Below are 18,923 nucleotides of genomic sequence, written 5' to 3' on the forward strand. Positions count from 1 at the left end.
TAGCTTCAAATGCCCTGCTTAGCTCTAGCACATCTAACTCATCTGACCAGAAGCCTAAATGTATGAGAATCATCCCACAAATTAACCCAGTGGCACCTTCACTTCCAGACCTTAGCCTGAATGAACATAATTAGACCTTGTACAGTACAGTAGTGCAAAGCTGCAAAATGTAGCCCAGATTACAGGTTAACCAGGCAATCCCTTCAGAACGTGGACATGACTAAATGCAGGCGCCAGGCAGCCGGTTGCTGGTTCCAGCAATAAAGCAATACAACACACACCCACAGTTATCTCTTAGGGAAAAGCTTTCTGGATTGCTTTTTGGACAGCAGAGAACCTAGGATTGGTCCTCACTCTAGTTGACAGCAGGTCTCCAGATCTAAACGTCAGTTATTTGAACAGACACAAATTGTATTTAGCTGGTTCTATACTTCTTAAAAAGAAAAAAAAAAGTTTTCCTTAATACTAATAGGTATTTAAAGACAACAGTTATTCTTAGTAAGCTGCTGTTACAGATATTTGTGCTGTCTAGCAAAAGGATATCTATGTGCCAAATGCCTCATTTTTAAAACCGTAACAAATGGGTGGAAAACATATTTTAGTTGCATGAAATTTTAAACAAATGTTTTTGAACTCAAATTATTACTCAATCTAGGCACAGCAAAAGTACACAAATTTGGGGGAGGGGGTGTTTTTTTTTTTTTGCTTTAAAAACAACAACAACATAACAATTTGTTTCTTGCAGAATGGCCCAAGTTTGGCTCAAGGCCACTGAAGTGAAGTGCCATAATAACAGAGTGAAGTCACACAGATCTTCCACTGTGTAATCTTCGCTGTTATTTTCAAGATGATACTGAGCACATTCAAACCATCAGGTATCATTATCTAGAAAGAAGAAAATAATATCCCTTTCTAAAACCGTGTAGGCTATTTTTAAGATATCTATAATCAGCCCCCATAAATATGCCTCCTTGATTTAAATGTCCCACACAAAACAGATGCAATTGTCTCTTTCACAGTGCAGACTGAGCTAGGGTTTCAGTTCTGTTCCATTTATTGCATGCCTGACTATCACTGAATAAAAGATAGGGTGGGCATGGTAATATAAACTGGCTTCATTATTTACTACCACAAGAAAATGTTTCTTCTGGACAAGTCCAAGGGTTCTCCTGCAAAAGGCAAGAATGCCAGAGGAAAAGCTGAAATGAAGATACCTTGTCCCAGTTATATGAACTCAACTTGTTCTTATGCTGGTATTCTTTTCCAATTCAATATCAAAGGGAGGAAAGGCCCAGTTATAACATAAAATAAACGTAACACCAGAAAAAACACTGAACAGATAAGTGTGCAGAAACATCTTTCTAGCAAGCAAATTAATCTTTGCTTGCCCCTCCCACCTCTTTTTATAATATTATTTAAAATTATTCAGTAAAGTCCTCTTGCATGGAAAGCCAAGAGAATGTCTTTCTGCATCTCCGACCTAAGCTGCTTCCTGTTTACAGAACAAGGACAGTTCTGTGTGCTTGTTTTCAATAACAGTGCCAACGTTTTTCAAGAAAAGAAAATCCACACTCTTTAATCCCATTGATACATAAAAGACATTATCACAAATTCAAAAAATTTCACTTTAATTCTATTAAGAGCTTTAATCATAGATCATTCAATAAATAAAGGATGTTTGCCCTCATATTATTTTTCCAAGGATGAGTTTAATAATTTGCACTTGAATTCCAAATGTCAATGTGGCAACTGACTGATCAAGCAATTCCAGAATCCAAGGAATATCCTGCATAAAGCCTTCGATTATGAGAAACTTCTCTTACTCTCATCTCAAATTTCATCCAAATCTCTAGTGCACATATATTACAGTAAGCTTTCAGATCTCAATGGCTAATTGAAGTGCTGACACAGCCCCTTATTAAAAAAATAACCTTCCAGATCAACACCCATAGGCCTAAGAACTTAATTCTAAGTTAGAGCCTATAGAATCTAGTAATCATTCTAGAAGGTTTTGTTTCATTTTGAACAAACTGCATTGGAATAACCTAAAAAATTCTGACTCAGGTACATTTATAGCTCAGTCACTGAAAGAATTTAGCTGTAAGGACAGATCACTTAACATAAGTTTGACAAACAACGTAACCTGGAAGTGCAGAATTTGGTGTGAGGTGTAAAACTTTTGAGAAGCTAATTAGATACTTGGGAAATCAGTCTGTGCTTGGAGCTTCACTAACATCAGCATCTCAACCAGCTAGAGCAAGAATTTCTTGTCCAAAAACTGCAACCATTTAGAATTTAGACATAGCTGGATTCCAAGGTGCTCTATCTCTTCAAAGAATGGAAAGAACCACTGAACTTTGCAAGGAGAAAACACTATGCGAAACCCCTCTTAGGAGAAAGTCTTTTTCCCATTTACTTCTCATTTTGATCTAGTCAAAATATTCACATAAGGAATTGTAATGTCAGAAGCTGTGTGCCGATGAGACTGTACCTGTGGACAGAAACTAAGCAGGAAATGTCACTGCCAAATATAAGCAGACTAAATTTTAAAGCACCTTCTTATGGTCCACCATATCAAACCCACTTGGAATATTCTCTTCTCACTATGAACATCACCTCATCAATCACAGTTTTTAATCTCCTGTTTCACAGTTTTCTTAGAAAAAGATTTGCTCAATACTTTCGCTGCTAATAGTGTTCATGGACCTATAATAACCCATCCAATAGATCTGCAACAATTCAGAACAAACAGAACAGACAGTCACCATATGGCTCTGATAGCAGCATGGTTGGAACAAATACAGTAGAAAATGGAAATTAAGGAATATTTAGGTTTTGTTTGTTTGCTTCAAATTAACTTCAGTGAAATTAAATTATTATACATCAAAATCTGTACATAAATGAAGTAACAAACTGGGGTATATGCTAGGTGAAACTTCAACACGAAGTATTCACCCAAAGAATGTGAAAGTCTCGTATCTGTAAGTTTGCTCAACTACAACTGACTTAAAAGCAAAATCATACCGGTCTCAGTTTTTATTAAAAATGCCTCTTCTACATTCAAAAGTTTGACAGCTGTATCAGTACAAAAAGCCCAGAAAACATTCCCAGACTATTATATTGCTGAACCGAGTTTGGCCTGTACCAACTGCCACCCTCCGTAAGAGCACCAGAGCAGACCATTACCAACAGATGAGCTGGGTGCAGCCACCCCGGTTTAAAGGTGCAGCAGTTGTTAGGCCAGATGCAGGCCATCTGGCTCCTGTTACAGATGACACTGCTGATTTATTACGTATCCAACAGGTGCCTAAGTTTTCAGCCCCACAGTGCTCAGTATTTGGTACTGCCTGTCTTTATGATTAAAACTCAAGACCAGTGAGAGGTGAGATGGTTAAAAATACTTAAAAGCCAATGAACACTAAAGACACAGAATATGAAACTGCCCCTTTTGTACAAGTGTAAATCATACCCTGCACTCTCATTAATACAATTTTGAGAACACTACAAAGAAACGTTAACATGCTTATTATTTGCTAGCAATGCTCTCTACCTTTTAAGAGTATAATTGAGTACTTTGTTCTATACAGTTAAAATCCAATTCATTCTCTGTAATGAATTACTGTCTTCCCTGCTGGAAATGGTTCTGGTAATATTAAAAATAGTGTCTCCCAGTCATTAAGCTTTATTGATTGTATTTTACGCAAATGGAGATAGTGCAATAAAATGAATTTTCCTCTGTGTGTCCCCCTTCATATTTTCTACTTGTTCCTTTAACAATCTTTATCAAAACAAATCATATTTTCTCATTATGGTAGTAAGGGTACACTTGAAATTACATGGTTTCAAGCAAAGACTACATAAGAAAGAAAACACTAAAAGCTACTGAATACTTACAAACCCTACATAAATCAAGTGCTCCACAAACAGAAAATTATCAGTTAGGGAAACTACTAGAAAGAGGTATTACTTGTCTGTTGTACTCTTGTTCTCAGATCTTTGGAGATGGTATACCAGGTTGGACAGATCCTTGCTCTAATCAAGCATGATACTGTATCTTTTCAGTCTGCAAATAACTTTCATCATTTGAAACTTTGTTATTGTTAGAATTGTTGTTTTTCTTTAACTCACAAAGTACCTCAAACACTCCTTACGGAAAGAATATTAGGATTCCTGATTACAAGTGACTTAATTACTTGATTAATACCAGCAATAAATTTATCATACACAAACTTCAGACTGCTATATACCATTCTGGATCTAGGTTATGCTCTGGGAAACATCCACATCTGCAGAAGTTCAGAAGACACTTGCTGATAGGTAGCCTTTCCAGTTGACCTAGTGGGAAATTTCTGATAAAAATGTTTGTAAAGTTAGCCATGGTTTATTAACTCGGTTAAATCACCTTCAGGAAAATCTGAATAGAATCTGTGTGTAACACCTCACACATGGGAGCACAAGAGTTCAAGTCTGACTGCTCCAGTATACAGCTGGTTAGACACAATGGGATACAGGGGAATTCAGTTTGAAACTTCCTTTGTTTCTCAACAACAGGTTTCAGGAGGCGCCCCCATTGCCTACAAACACTATGCTGTCCAGGGCACCTACACTCCCAGTCTGCTGGCTCCCTCAACTGCATAAATTTATGTAGTTTCTGCTGCAGGTTCTCCCCCAGCAGTTGCTTCTATTATTCCTTAGATTCACTCATTTGTTGTGAAGCTGAGTTGTCTGATTTAATCTATCAGCTTTTACGCTTACTTTCAGTTCTAGCATCAAGACTGAATGTCAGCAACACTCCTCAACACACTCTCCCTGTATGATCTCCCACTTTGTCTCTGGAGATGAAGACAGCTTGTTAACTATTCACTGACTACAGTGAAAACAGCAGTTTCATTTTTATTATCTGAGCAGGAATTTGATACAGGTGTCTCATCAACCCACCTAAGATAACGTATACAGAAAAACAGAAAGGACTGTCCATCCTTCTCAGCTCTAAAGTGGCAGTGAAAACAAGAAACATTCTACAATTTAGAATCATAGACTGTCTAATGCTTATGTCCAGCTGAGAACTTCTGTAAGGTTACCTTTGACTCTCTAGAAGTAACGATCTGCTGATACTTACAAGAGGGATGAAAGAAAAGGCCAAGTAATGAGTTATGATCTCCGTCTTTACTCACTTGGCTTCCAGTTAACAATTTATAAGCTGGAGATAGCATAAGGCTGAACCTCAAATTAAACTCATTAAAGCAATTTGTTTACTTTAGTCATACTTTCAGTAGCTATAACTTCCTGGGGAGATGGGGTTTGTGACTTTATTACATTACATATGAAAAATGCTACCTTTTAGGAGGCCTACATGCATGCACCCTATTTCTTACATTGTAACAAAGTAAGACAGGGAAGGTGGTACAGAAACTGTTGCAATCATCTTGACATCTGCTTCCCCCTACCACTAGCCAAAAAATATTACAGTTAAAATACAATCTACTACCAAATTCATTCTTAATGTACTTTTTTCTGTGTCTTCTTGATAAGCATTGGAGATTGAAAGAATTACACAAAGTAACCAAAACAGTTTCTGAGTTTAAGAGTATGAGTTCATTAGGGCCCCCTGTAAGAGATTTACTTCTAAGACGTTGGACAGAACTGCAGACAACCAACCTATGAAGATCACCTGATCTAAGACAAAGGTAAGTCTCAAAAAAAAAAAAAAAAAAAAAAAAACAGTTCTCAAAAACTAGTGGCAAGGTTACATTAAGCTGTCTCTTGAAAATTTCAGAATAAAAGATAAAAATATCAACCACTAATACAATTTTGGACCTTTTGAAATGTAGAATAGTTAAAACAAAACAAAACAAACACCACATAATAACATGAAAATAATAACCTGAAAGCCAGCTACAATTCTATGCCTAGAACTACTTGATGTTTCTAACGTCAATCTTAGTTTTTTTTCTGCAAATGTGACTGTTGTCCTTGATTTCTAAGAAGCAAGAGATAAAAGAATTCTTCTTAGCCAGTAAAGTTAACACCAAACAGCTTCCGAAATCCAGTTTATCAGACTTTGAAAGGAAGCGTAGCATGATGCTCTCAGAGACAGAAGGAAACTCGAGGGTAAAGTCAGAAAAGCCCTTTAGCAAGCTGGAGAAGTCACCAAGTCACTTGCAGATTTCCTTGTTCACACATTCTTTAATGTGCTTTCTTGGCTAATTATCAGCCTGCTCCCTGTATCAAGGCCAGACCATTTTGAAGAGCATGACAAAGATTCTGTTAAGTATAAAGACTGTCTTCTGTAACAATGCTGATGATTTCTTAGGAAAAAAAAAAAGATTAAAAAACCCCACCAACTTGAGACAGATTTTAAGCTACATTATCAAGCTTTTAGATACTCTACATTCCTTCATCAGTTCCTTGGTTTAGTTCAAAATATGAAGAAAAACATGCCCAGCAAACACAAAAACACATTCTTCTCCGCTCAAGTGTCTTAGGAAGAATTTGTTCCCTAAGATTAAAAAAAAAAAAAAAAAGCAACTCTTCACACACATACCCCACCAGACAGTGGCACAATATCAGTGCTTTGTCTTTATCAGAGATATAAAAGAACAAGCAGCTACAGAGATGTGCAAGCAAAATATTAAAAGTCAGCACTAGACTTCTATTACACCCATAATTACATTTTTCTCTGAACACACGACAGTAGAGTAATTCTGACAGTTGCTTCTCAGTTTATCCATCATTAATGAGATAAGTCAACAGTTCAATCTGCTTGACTTATACTGGCTTTTTAAAAGCAGCTTTCTTTGGCAGGAGCCTTTCCATAAAGTAGTGATTACTAATACAAACAGGCACTCATAAAAACTATAAAATATAATTATAAAAACCTGCAGGCATGGAAGTATCACAAATGCATACCACTACTAAATGAAGTAACAGTGACGTAGTTTAGGATTGCAACGCATGAAAATGTCAGAATTAATTCCTTAGGTAGAGAGCACTTTACTCCCTCAACTTCATATGTCCCACACTGTCCAAAAGACAACTCTATTCGCATGAAGGAGACCTCTATTCTGTATCAACAGTATTCTTGTCAGCCAGCAGAGATTTTAAGACTTAAGAATAGCTGTAAGCTAGCTGGATCAAAACAAGTATACCAAAGGAAAAGTACTTACCAAATATATACATACAATTTCACCAAAGCAACAGATAGAACAGTATGTACTATTACTGTCTTTCTCTTTTTAATCCCAACAACATCTCTCTCAACAGTGACAATGCAGTGTGTTTGCTTTGTCAGCTTATCTCATCTCTTTGCTGGCATACTATTTTACTTAGAATATAAAGAACAGGAAGCCACCTTACCTTTTTCTTCATCTATTCGAAAAACTCCCATACCAGACCCGTCTCTGATGGAATACCTTATCTCCCCATCTCGTCCTTCATCTTCATCATAAGCAGATACAGTCATTACTGAGGAACCAATAGGGGCATCTTCTTTTACAAAGCCTTTATCTGCAAATACAGAGAACCGTGGAGGGTGCAAGTTCTCATTCACATCAACTACCTCAACCTCAACGTAACACGTAGAAGATAATGAAATGGGTTTTCCTTTGTCCTTGGCCCGCACAGTCAAATTATAAAGTTGTTTCTTTTCATAATCCAGTCTTTGTACAATACGTATTGCTCCACTTAGTTTATCAACATCAAAAGTGCCATCCCCACTGTCCAAAAGACTGTATCGTACTTGACTTGACTGGCCTACATCAGGATCATAGGCTTCTAACCACGTGATAATTGTTCCTTCAGGAAGATCTTCTCGAATTTTCACATGATAATTTGAAGGAATAAACTTAGGAGGATTATCATTAACATCTTCTATAGAGACTTTCAAAATAACTGTTGAAAATAACTGAGGTTCTTCAGTAGGTTGGTCCCTAGCCTCTATTTTCAAGAAATAGACGTGTTGCTCTTCATGATCCAGAAGCCCTACAACTTTCACAACTCCTGTCACAGCATTAATAGCAAACTTGTCAGTATCTGTAAGAAGAGAATATTTCACTTCTCCGTTAGCCCCTAAATCTTTATCAGTAGCTTCAATTTGAATAATTTCACTGTCTAGCTCTTTGTTTTCACTCACTTCCACAAAATAGCTGTCTTGTAAAAACTCCGGTGGGTTATCATTAGCATCCAAAATTCTTATATCTAGAAGGTGCCAGGCAGACTTCTGTGGTATTCCAAGATCACAGACAGTAACATTCAAATTATATTTATCTTTTACTTCTCGGTCAAGTGGAGACAAAATTTTCAGCATTCCACTTTCCATATCAACAATGAAACTGCTGTCTTCATTACCTCCAGAGATAACATATACTAACTTTCCATTGAAGCCAGTATCAAGATCAGTAGCATTCATAAGTATTATGCTGGAGCCCACAGGTTGATCCTCTCTTACCTCAATACTACTGGGGAGAGTACTTCTAAACTGAGGTGTATGCATATTCAAGGAGTGAGTGTCAAAGAAAACATCCTCAACTTCTCCACGACTGTGCAATTTATTTGCTTGTAGGAGCTTCTCTGCAAGCATTTTGGCAACACCAGTTTCTTCACATTGCAAGTTGACCAGCTTGCGACCAGTAGCTACAGTGATGTTGATATACAATGGTTTTGCAAAGTTTTCTCCATCTGTAGCTGTAATTTTCAAACTGTGAAAAGACATTTTAGCACCTGGGCCATCTGTTAGCGACTGCTTGAGCGAAAGTACACCAGAATTTGGATTTAGGCTAAATAAATCCAGTTCATTTCCAGATTCAATTTGGTATCTTACTAACTGGAGCTCATCAGCATCAATGGCAGATACAGTTGTTATTTGTTCTCCAACACCAAGATCCCTGGGAATTGTTCCCTCACAATTAATTTTCTCAAACAGAGGTATATTATCATTCAGGTTGTTTAAAATAATAGTCACAGGAACTTCAACTTCTCGACGATATGGTACACCCCAATCAGAAGCTCGAATCCTTAAATTGTAAACCCTTGGCATCAATTCATAATCCAAGTCTTCTGACGTACTAATAATCCCACTGAAATGGTTAATCACAAATGGTAAAGGATTTAGGTTTGCAATACTGTAGGTCACGTAACCATTCTCCCCTTCATCAGGATCTTTTGCACTCACTCTCATGACACTCGTACCTATTGGCACATTCTCATCAAAGGAAGCTTTATAGGCTGTCTGAGTAAATTCAGGAGGATTACTGTTCATGCCTAGTACCTTAATTAATACTTTTGCTGAAGCTCTTCTGTCACTTGTCACAACCTCAAGTTCAAAGTGGGAGGAGTATTGTGCTTTTATGGGTTCTGAAGTGGTAATAAGACCAGTATGAGTGTTTAAATTGAATTTTACTTTGCCAGGTGTATTTTTAAATACATATTTTAAATGCGGGTAACTAGGTAGAGCTTTCACCATTATCACAGGTGTGTTTGGAGGGGCAAATTCACTTATTTCAGCTCTATATATCTCTTTTTCAAATCTGACGGGACCAGACTTAAATCGTGGTGATGTCACATGAACAACTTTTACAGATGAAAACTGTGGAGGATTTCCTTTATCTTTAGCTTGAAGGGTAAGGTTGTATCCAGAAGGGTGGCTCTCCCAGTCAATGTGACCAACGGCTTTGATTCTATATTCTTTACCTCCTGGCACAGATCTCACTGTTCTGAACTGTTGAAGTGGATCACCTGCAACAATATTCAATGATGCTATTTCTCCATTTGAACCTTGATCATTGTCCTCTACAGTTACAATTGCGTAAGTTGGATCTTTGTCTGATTCTGATGGAGTCAATGTAACAGCTGTAATAACAGGGGCATATTCATTTGCTTGCTCTACATAAACAGTTAGTTTTGCCATACTGCTGATCCCGCTGCTACCATACAGCTTCAGTCCACGGTCCACAGCAAGAATTTCCATCTCATAAAGCTTAGTGTCCAAGTAGTCAAGCCTACCAGTTAGAACTACCACACCGCTAGTAGGATGTATAGCAAATACATCTGTTCTTTCTTTAAAGCTATAGTAGAACTCCCCATTTGTTCCTATATCGGCATCTGTCGCACTGACTCTTGCGATGCTGGTCCTTATTGCTGTGTTTTCAGGCAAAGAAACGCTGTAAGATGTCGGAGAAAACAAAGGCCGCAAGTCATTTGTATCCAGTACCTGTACCCTGACCTTCGTGCGCGTTTCAGCATTTGTATTTTTTTCAACTGCTTTAACAGTCAGCATATAATGGTCTTTTACCTCTCTGTTAAGGATAGCTGTGTTTCCTCCCTTGGTCCGTATTCTCAAAAAACAAAAGTTTCCAAGAACATATTCTTCAGCTTTGAACAAGTTCTCATTGTCACCAGAAATAATTTTGTACCTTAGGTCCCATAATGGATTTACAATATAAATGCCCATTTTCACTGGATGCCCAACGTAAGTTTTGGCTGCAGAATTCTCATACACAGTTGCATTATACTGTGCTTGTGTAAACTGCATTGGTGAAGCATGATGTGGTATTTGATTTCCTTCACAGTTTCCAATATGCTGCACCAGCAGCATCAGCAGCAAGAGCATAGTCAAGTATCTTCCCATGGCAGCAATTACAAAGAAACCTGAAACAAGAGAAAGAAGTGTTAAGACTTATGGATGTTGAAATATTATTCAGATAACTCTTATACTTAATTTCAAACTCATACTTTGAAGAAAACTATTATATACATATCTAGGCTAAATCCTTTTTTTTTTTTTTTGTAGAATGTTTCAACATGACTTAGTTATACAAAGGCAGGTAAATTAAAATCCCCCCAAAATCTCAAGAATCTGCAAGACCAAATTTAAGAATTACTATCATGATACAAGGAGAACACATGATTAACTCCATCTGAAACACTCCATGAAGCAAGACTATTAGAAAAAAATATATCACTGCTGTCTACTGTAAGTCAGCAAACTTGATCTGAATGAATCTGGAGTACTGAACTTTCACTCCAGTCCTCTAGTTCGTATGAAACCTTGTCTTTTGATAGAAAATTTTTCTCCCTCATTTCACTTAGACTGTAAAATGAATTATGTCCAATGATGCAGAAGTAAATGGCAATATGCGGCTTGAAACTACGATAGATTTTTCTCTTGATTCTTCAACATATACTATAAGCACCTGTTGTAATAAGTACAGACAGAAGTTATTAAGTAGAGAATTATTCCATACATGTTGTATTCTTGCCAGCTCTAAGTCTCCTCTTAAGAGTATTGGATAGCAGTACATACAACTTAAAAAAAAAAAAGTCAGGTACCACTAAGCTGTAAAACCGTCAGTAAGGTACGAAGTGTAATCCTTTATTCCTCTCCCTGAATAGATCTGAGAGTTTATCATCAAGAGCTATAGGAATATCAATCTAATAAAATAACTGGAAGAACTATTAAGATGTGATTCTTTTGAACACACTCCAGAAATGACACAGTCCAGAACAGCAAGGCAGACATGTAGATGTGTCCTCATCAGCACTATCTTTTGCAGGAAAAGCCACAATTTTCACTGTCCAAATCCAGATAATAACTTAAAGCTTCAGAATGCTTCCTCAACAAGCCCAAGCTTTTTTTTTTTTTTAAAAAAAAAAAAAAAGTCTTGGCAGAAAAAATTATTTCCAGCAAGTAAAAAGCAATTTAGCTTTAACCTGATTAATTTAAGTAGCATACATTCTTTCCTTTCACCTTCTTCCAAATCCTAAACATTTTTCCTTTACCTCTTTTTTAGCATCTTCCTCCCTGTCTGATCTCTCTCATACAACTATCAATACTAATTCCGAACTGTGCTCTTCTCCCATTCTTCCTGACCTTTTCTCCCACCTTTGATCCCTGGTTTTGCCCCTCCCTACCTCTGACTGTCATTCTCTTCCGTGCCCGTCCTCACTGCTTCTGTTCATCTCAGCTAAAAAAAGTATCCCAATTATGTTGCTTTCTTCAACCACTCACATTTTCTGTTATTTCTTTCTTCCCTCATTCCTACCTGCTCAATTAGATACCTGAAAGATCACATTGGTTGAAATTCCATGGACCATTTCTACCCACCAGGAAGAATTACAGCAAATTAACTTGCTTGTGTCAACAATTCACTCTAAAACCTCAGAAGCAGCTAATTTGGTCACAGCTATTACTAAATCAGTGAGTTTGAGAAGGACTTAAAACTCAGACCCACAAAGCTACAGGAAATTTGCGAGAAAAAATAAAAACCAGTCAGTTTCCTTCAGGAAGAAAAAAAAAAGTGTAGTCTGTCCTCCAAATATAGCAGTTAAATTACTTGATTAAGGCTATGGCTATAGCAAAGAACAAAATTTAAGTTACTAGCTGGAACCACTACTGAAAAGGTCTGGAAGAATGAAAATTTGGTAGGGCAAATGAGTGCAACGTTGAAATGACCACCATGTCAATGGATTATCAATATTATTCCTCCCCTCACTACTGTTTTTCCTAGACTATGTTTTGTCCTTAAACAGGCACTTGGGTCTCCAGGACTTCATTCTCTTAACATGCTGCTAAATAAACATTTACTGCAGTAATTTTTTTTCATGAAAATAACTGATATCAATAACTTCTAAACTCCAAGCAATTTAAGAAGTCATTAGACTTAGCTAAAAGATGTGTCAGAAATGATTACATCACTTTAAGTAATCAAGAGAAACAACTCTCACTGTGGAAGTTTTGGGACCTGCAACCATGACAGGCAAAAGCTGCTCCACTCTATCCAAATAAATACAGATGTTTTAAAACCACCCAACTTCCTTGGTGAAAGCCTTCCAAAAGTAGTGGGAAGCAGCTATTCAAGGGAGGAGTACAGTCAAGCAAACAGAAGTTACTCTCCTGCCTTTCTCACCTATCACAATGCTTCTCTGTGAACCTCTCGTTCTCAGAGCCACAGTAGTTCTTCACAAATCACTTCCATGCAATTCCTTAAACTCTCACCACTCATTTTGCACTCTTGTCCACACCAGACATATTTTGGGCCTATTGTCTATTAAAATTCAGTAGCAGAGAGTATGTGCACCTCTGGTGCTACAACATTCTGTAGCTCACAGCCCATACTTACTAGCAGCTGGCAATAAGCTGTCAGGATCAGTGTATTTATTAGGTAAAACACTATCCGTCCGTGTTTTTTGTTTTTTTTTTTTTTTAATATCTTTTGCTCCTCTTATCTCAGGCACATTTGACTGTGATGCAATGGACTGCACTAAGATTCCCAAGTTCTTCATTAAAATTCTAAGTTGAACACATGCGTAGGTTTTACTATTACATAAATATTTTCCTGTTCTGTAATACCTTAAGTACTCTTTGCTTATTTTCTGTAATAACTGCAAGTAGAGTCTGCTCAGAGCTGGCAACAGGCAGGCTATTAATGCAACCACCAGTTAGGGTCCATTTTGTAGCAGCAAATTCCAAGGTCTGCTGAGTCACAACCTACAGCTTAATAGCATCCCTCAATTCAGTTGCTCAGTGGAGTACATTACACAAAAGTAAGTTAGATGTTTGCTACATTTCACTTCTCCCATCTCATGTAATAATTTGCAGAGTTACCAGGAACCAAAAATTCTTCAACCAGGATTATCATAAACATCCAAAGTATTAAAAAAATGCAAAGACAGTTAATTACTAAGGGAAAGTATGACATTGACATAAAGTGCTTATGTGTTAGATAGAAACTCAGATGGCTCATAACAGTAAGCCAGCATAACTGGATTTCACAAACATTTCAGCTGGACTACACTTGAAACTCCTCATTTATTTTTTTTATTTTTTATTTTTTTAAAATCTTTGGAGTATCACCACTTCAAGATTTTCTGCATCCATTTTCAAGACATAATGGAACTGTTTGCTTAACAAACACCATAGCCCTAGGTTTATAAGAAGCACATCATATTTGTTCTGGAATGCTACATTCCAATGAACTTTGATATCCTACTTGGAAGGACCACTACTTATACATATATTCACTGTAGGGAAACCTCTGATAGTTTTATTAGCCACTACATTAACAATGTGATTTAACTCATTAAGATAATTTGAAATGCGAAAAAATACTGACAACTTAGCAATATGCACCATCTTCATGATAAAGACAACAGAAGAAGAGAAACTGGCAGGGCTGGCAGACCTCAGATTGAAAACTTACAAATGCAGAAAATCTGGATAAGCTCCCAGTCTTATATATGCCTGTTTCTCTTAGAATGCTTGCAGTACATAGATTTGTAACTTTAAGCAGCAAACAGAGTAAAACAGAAACATGCCAAACAGGCAAAACAAGCTCTAACTTCTACACAAGGTACTAACAGGATACATTGCAGGAGTTATCCACACCGATCACCTAGAAATCACATGTGGAAAAAGACCCTAAACTGGGCCAAGCAGGCTGTCAGGATAAGCCTTGGTGCCACTGCTCTTCCTCTCCTACCCCCAAGGCCAGCCAGTCCAGTCCACAACACAAAGCGAAATCGCCTACACTGGCAGATGACAACCCCATGCATGGCTTTAACACTGAGCTTGGGAAACACCAGAGAGCACTAGAAGAGGTGCTGCTGCTACAGTGATCGCCTTCTGAAAGATGCCACTGACTTTTAACAAATGCAGTAGCACTTTGGTGTTGCTTTCTATGTTTTTTGACACACGTGCATCAGCTTCTCTAACTTGCAATTGTCCTAACAGTAAGATGTGTCTACTCATCAAAACATCACCAATTTAAAGTCAGTTTTGATCAGCATGTGCGAGTTAATGCCATCTGATACAAATACAGTGTGAAAAGTTATTACTGCAGTAATTAAACCGTTATGACAGGGCGTCTATTGTAGCAGTGGAGGGGAGGTCATGAGACTCTGTGAGCTGTACAACTCTACAGTTACACCTTCTTTCCACTGTTTAAAAGTAATTATTCATGTAGCCCCACCAGAAAAAAAAAAAAAAAAAGCCAAGTTTAACTACCTCAACATCTTTAAACTTCCAGTTAAAACTTAGAAGTAAAACTTCTCTTTCTAAATCAACACTGAAGAAGTTTCTTAGGGCTTTTTATTTTTGGGAGGAGGAAGAGAGACACCAGTGAGGGGTTTCTGTGTGCTGGCAGACAGAAAAGCAACACATGATGAAAGCATATAGGAGTGTTGTATTCGTAAAGCTGGTAAGTTATTCCAAAAATGTACACTGCCGTAGAGATTAATCTAACAGTTTCAACTTGTGACTGAACTCCAGAGAGTTTCATGCTTACATTCACCACCATAGGAGTTAATCTCATGAGGTGCTTTGATTAATGCAGTCGAGATCTCTGCCGTTAAAAGGAAAACACAGCCGCTGTATTCAGGCAGCACGCAAAGACATTGACTAAGATGGTTTCACACTGAGAACTGTGACTATTTGCATACGACAGCGAGTAGTGTATCTTGTACTGAGCTCTCCCATTGTACAAGGAAAGCAGATCCTTAAGAATCAAGAAGAGCAGCCAAAATTTCACGACACTAAAATTCAAGAGGACAAAACCAGTTTTACTGAGCCAACACTCAGCTTTAACAAAAAAAAAAAAAAAAAAAGGCAAAAAAAACCCCAATAAAAGACACAAATCCGTGGGATTTTACAGACATTTTTTTCTTGCTTGCTTTTACTGAAACCAGTGATAACTTAGCCATATAAGTTCCTTTCTCATACTGAGTTATCAACCCAGGAGCCTGCTGTACTACTGGAGCTCACATTCCAGTGCCCTAAGTTTTCAGGATTTCAGAAAACAAACAAAACCCTCTGAAATAAAGTCGTTTCAGCATTGAAATGAGGCATTTCACTGACTAAACAGCTGAGCATTTCCACGTGTTTCGACAGGTACATAGGAAACACGCAGCAGACAGACTGGGTAATAGATGCGAGTCTCCTGTTTCCCATGCAACACCCAGGAGCAACTCACATCTAAGTTTTTAAACTGCAGGGAAGCCACTTGGAGGAAGCCCGAATTACTTCGGAATGTCTTAACGCATTCTCCTCCCGCCAAGAAAATAAAGTTTACAACCAGGGGGTGCTGCCAATGGGGCGATCCGCCGTCTCTGACTGCCACCCTCAAACAGCGCTCCGTTCCCTGTGAGCAGCACAGAGCAAAGGGAGAGCGCCGCGTCCTTGTTCCTTATCGCTCGGGGGAATGCGGGAGGAAAGCAACGAGGGACGCCGGGCGAAGTGCAAACAAAGGGCCAGCACCACCCCGGGACATTTCTCCGCCGCGAACCGCTCCCGTTGGTTCACGGGGGAATTAAGCTCACAATGGCCCATTGAACGCAGACGAAGACAGACACCTTGCCTTGGGGAAGGGGGGGGGATATTATCGCCACCCTTTTCTTTTTTTTCCTCGACAGAACTTCCGAGCAACCTGCCGCCTGCGTCCCGGCCGCGCCTCCCGCTCCAGCCTCGCCGGCTGCCACGAGCACGCAGCGGGGCTCCGGGGCCCGGCCCGGCCGGCTCCCCCCGCCCCAGCCTCTCGCCCGCTACCCTGTTGCCAACTCCCCTCCCAGCTTCGTCCTCAGCACCACCGCTCTCGTCCCAGCCGCCCCGCACCAAACTTCTCACAACTTCCCAACCCCCACCTCACCGCGCTCAGTGCCTTCGGGCCGGGAACGCTGGCCGGGCCCAGCCCAGCATGCTGCCTTCACCGCGCAGCTTTCCTTTCTTCGCCGCCCGCCCTCCACGCTGCTGCCCTCCGCCCCTCCACGCAGCGGCGCCCCCCGGAGCCGTATTCCTCCGCCGCACCGGACCGCGGCGGCTCCGGAACTCGTTTCTGCGGCGTTCCGCGGCCGCGTACACGACGGCAGCCCCGCACCCCGAGTCCGCCCCGCCCGGGGCTGGGTTGAGCGCCGACAGACGGGAGCGGCACCTCCGGCCGTAGCCTCGCCGGGAGGGGCGACGGGGACAACGGCGCTTTCAAGTATAAGAAAGTGCTGAGGAAGGCGACTGGGAAACTTTGGCAAGCTAGAGCTCGGCCGCGGGGGTTGGAAGGGACCGCGAGGGACACCACCAAAATACACCGAAAACAGGCGGCATCACTACGGGGCTGAGCCGTTGGCAGAGCCCAAGGTCCTACCTCCTCACCGCCAGCAACCGCGTAACTACCGCAGCCCCAGCGGACGGCCGCTTACAGGGCAGGAGCGGCGCCGGAGGCAGCGAGTGCGGCGCCGCCCGTTTCACCCACCCTCCCCGGCGGCGGCTCCGTCCCAACCCTCGGCACAGAGTCTGGGTGCCCCACTCCGCTCAGGGGAGCGCTACCGGCCGGCCCAACGTTAAACGCTGCCAAACGTTCCTCGGAGAGTTCTCCGCTCGTTAATAAATGATGGCACTTCACAGCCAGCAAACGTTTGCCCGGGGAATCCCGGCGCAGCGGGCTCGCGGCTGCGGGCGGGTGAAGCCGGCGGGGGCACATTAGCCCCGACACGGCTTTTATGAGCCGCATAAATAAATAAAACCAGCTGCCGGGGGGGAGGGCTCTGTTAGCAGAGCCCGGCGCGCCCCGCAGCTGGAGATCAGAAGGAAGCGGCCCCTCAGAACGCGCCGGCCGCGGCGAGGAGGCTCCGCTCCCCGCAGCCCCCGCACGCACTCCCGGGGCCGCCGCGGCAGCCCCCAGCCCCCAGGCGCAGCTCGGCGGCGGCCGGCAGGGGGCGCCACGGCACAGCACAGCGCAGCGCAGCGCGCGGAGCCGGCACGGCGCCGGCGGGCAGCCCGGCACGGAGCGGCCGAGCCCGGCCCGCGCTACTCTGCGCTGGGTCGGCAGCGGTACGCGCAGGGCTGCGGGTCGGTGCTGCACTGCCTCTGGCTCCAGGTGCGAACAGCTCGGGTCAGCTCCGTGTGCAGAGATACAGACATGCACGTGTGCGTGTGTGTACGCATATATGCAGGAACATAGGTATGCTACAGTTTCAAACTGCGATATCTACGGGTTGAAGCGCAAACAGCCTCAGCCTTTTCGTTAAAAGCCGCTCACTGTAGCACCAAGGCTCACGAAAACCACCTTCCCGAGCATCCTGCTGCCGACAAACTCATTAAACAAAGAACTCACCAGACCAGCTGGACTCGGCGCTCTCCTCTCAAAGTCCGCTCCAGCTCAATTCATCTCCACACACACTTCCCTCTCCCTACCCTCCCTGTTTTTGCCGTCCTTCGAAGAAGCAGCGATCACAGCCCCGCTGCCCGTGCAGTTCTAGCGCCTGCCCGCGGCCCCGGAGTTCAGCGCGGCCCCTGCGCGCAGGGAGCGCAGCGCCCGGCCCTGCCGGCACAGCGCGGTGCTCCGGTTGCCGGCCATCCGCGGCTCCGGCTCCAGCGGGAGGAAAAAGAGACGAGCAGGGAAGAAGGGGGGGGAGAGGAAAAAAAAAAAAAAAAAAAAGGAAAAATTGGAGGCGAAATGAGAGATCCAACTTTCTCAAGACATGTCCAGGCAAAGAACCGCAGAGTTGAGGAGTTGAGCAGCGGAGAGAGTGAGTGGGAAAGCTCCGATGGCTCGTTGCTCCCTCCCTCCTCGTTTCCTCCGCCTCCCTCCCTCCCTCCCTCTCCCCCTTCTCTCGCGCTCCGGCCGGCCCTCCCAGACCCCAATCCCGGAGCACCTCCCCTCCTTCCCTCCTCGCTTCGCATCCCCTCGCCGCGTCGCCACGGCTCCGCGCGGGGCCGCTGCCGCGCACCTGGGCCCGGCTGCCTGCAGGTGAGGCGCGGCGAGGCGTCCCCTCCGCTCCCGGCCTCTTTCCCGGGGCTCTATTTTTCTGCCTGTTCGGGGCCCGCTGGCTCCGCCGCCACAGCGCCCGGCCGCTCCTTTGCCGGAACACAGCCACTGGAATGAACGGGCAACTCCGAGAGGGCTGAGCAAGAGGACAGCCCGCTTTCGCCCAGCCGTGCTAAA

The 18,923-nt window shown here is 42.0% G+C and overlaps 1 protein-coding gene across 4 annotated transcripts in view; it reads right to left on the reverse strand.

Moving 5' to 3' along the window:
* Nucleotides 1-18,107, reverse strand: part of FAT1 (FAT atypical cadherin 1) — a 100,630-nt gene extending 82,523 nt beyond the window's left edge. The window contains exons 1-2 of one of the 4 annotated variants that reach the window (XM_015285559.4): nucleotides 18,093-18,107; nucleotides 7,357-10,644 (exon numbers count right to left, since the gene is read on the reverse strand). In XM_015285559.4, the coding sequence (XP_015141045.2) occupies nucleotides 7,357-10,624 (3,268 nt within the window). In that variant the 5' untranslated portion in view covers nucleotides 10,625-10,644; nucleotides 18,093-18,107. Of the gene's footprint in view, nucleotides 1-7,356; nucleotides 10,645-16,629; nucleotides 16,732-17,123; nucleotides 17,234-18,092 lie in introns of those variants that run through there. The other 3 variants (XM_040699960.2, XM_015285560.4, XM_040699959.2) reach the window with 3 other exon arrangements.
* Nucleotides 18,108-18,923: the final 816 nt, after the last annotated feature.

The sequence above is a fragment of the Gallus gallus genome, chromosome 4 (assembly GCF_016699485.2).
Source record: "Gallus gallus isolate bGalGal1 chromosome 4, bGalGal1.mat.broiler.GRCg7b, whole genome shotgun sequence".
Lineage (NCBI taxonomy): Eukaryota > Metazoa > Chordata > Aves > Galliformes > Phasianidae > Gallus > Gallus gallus.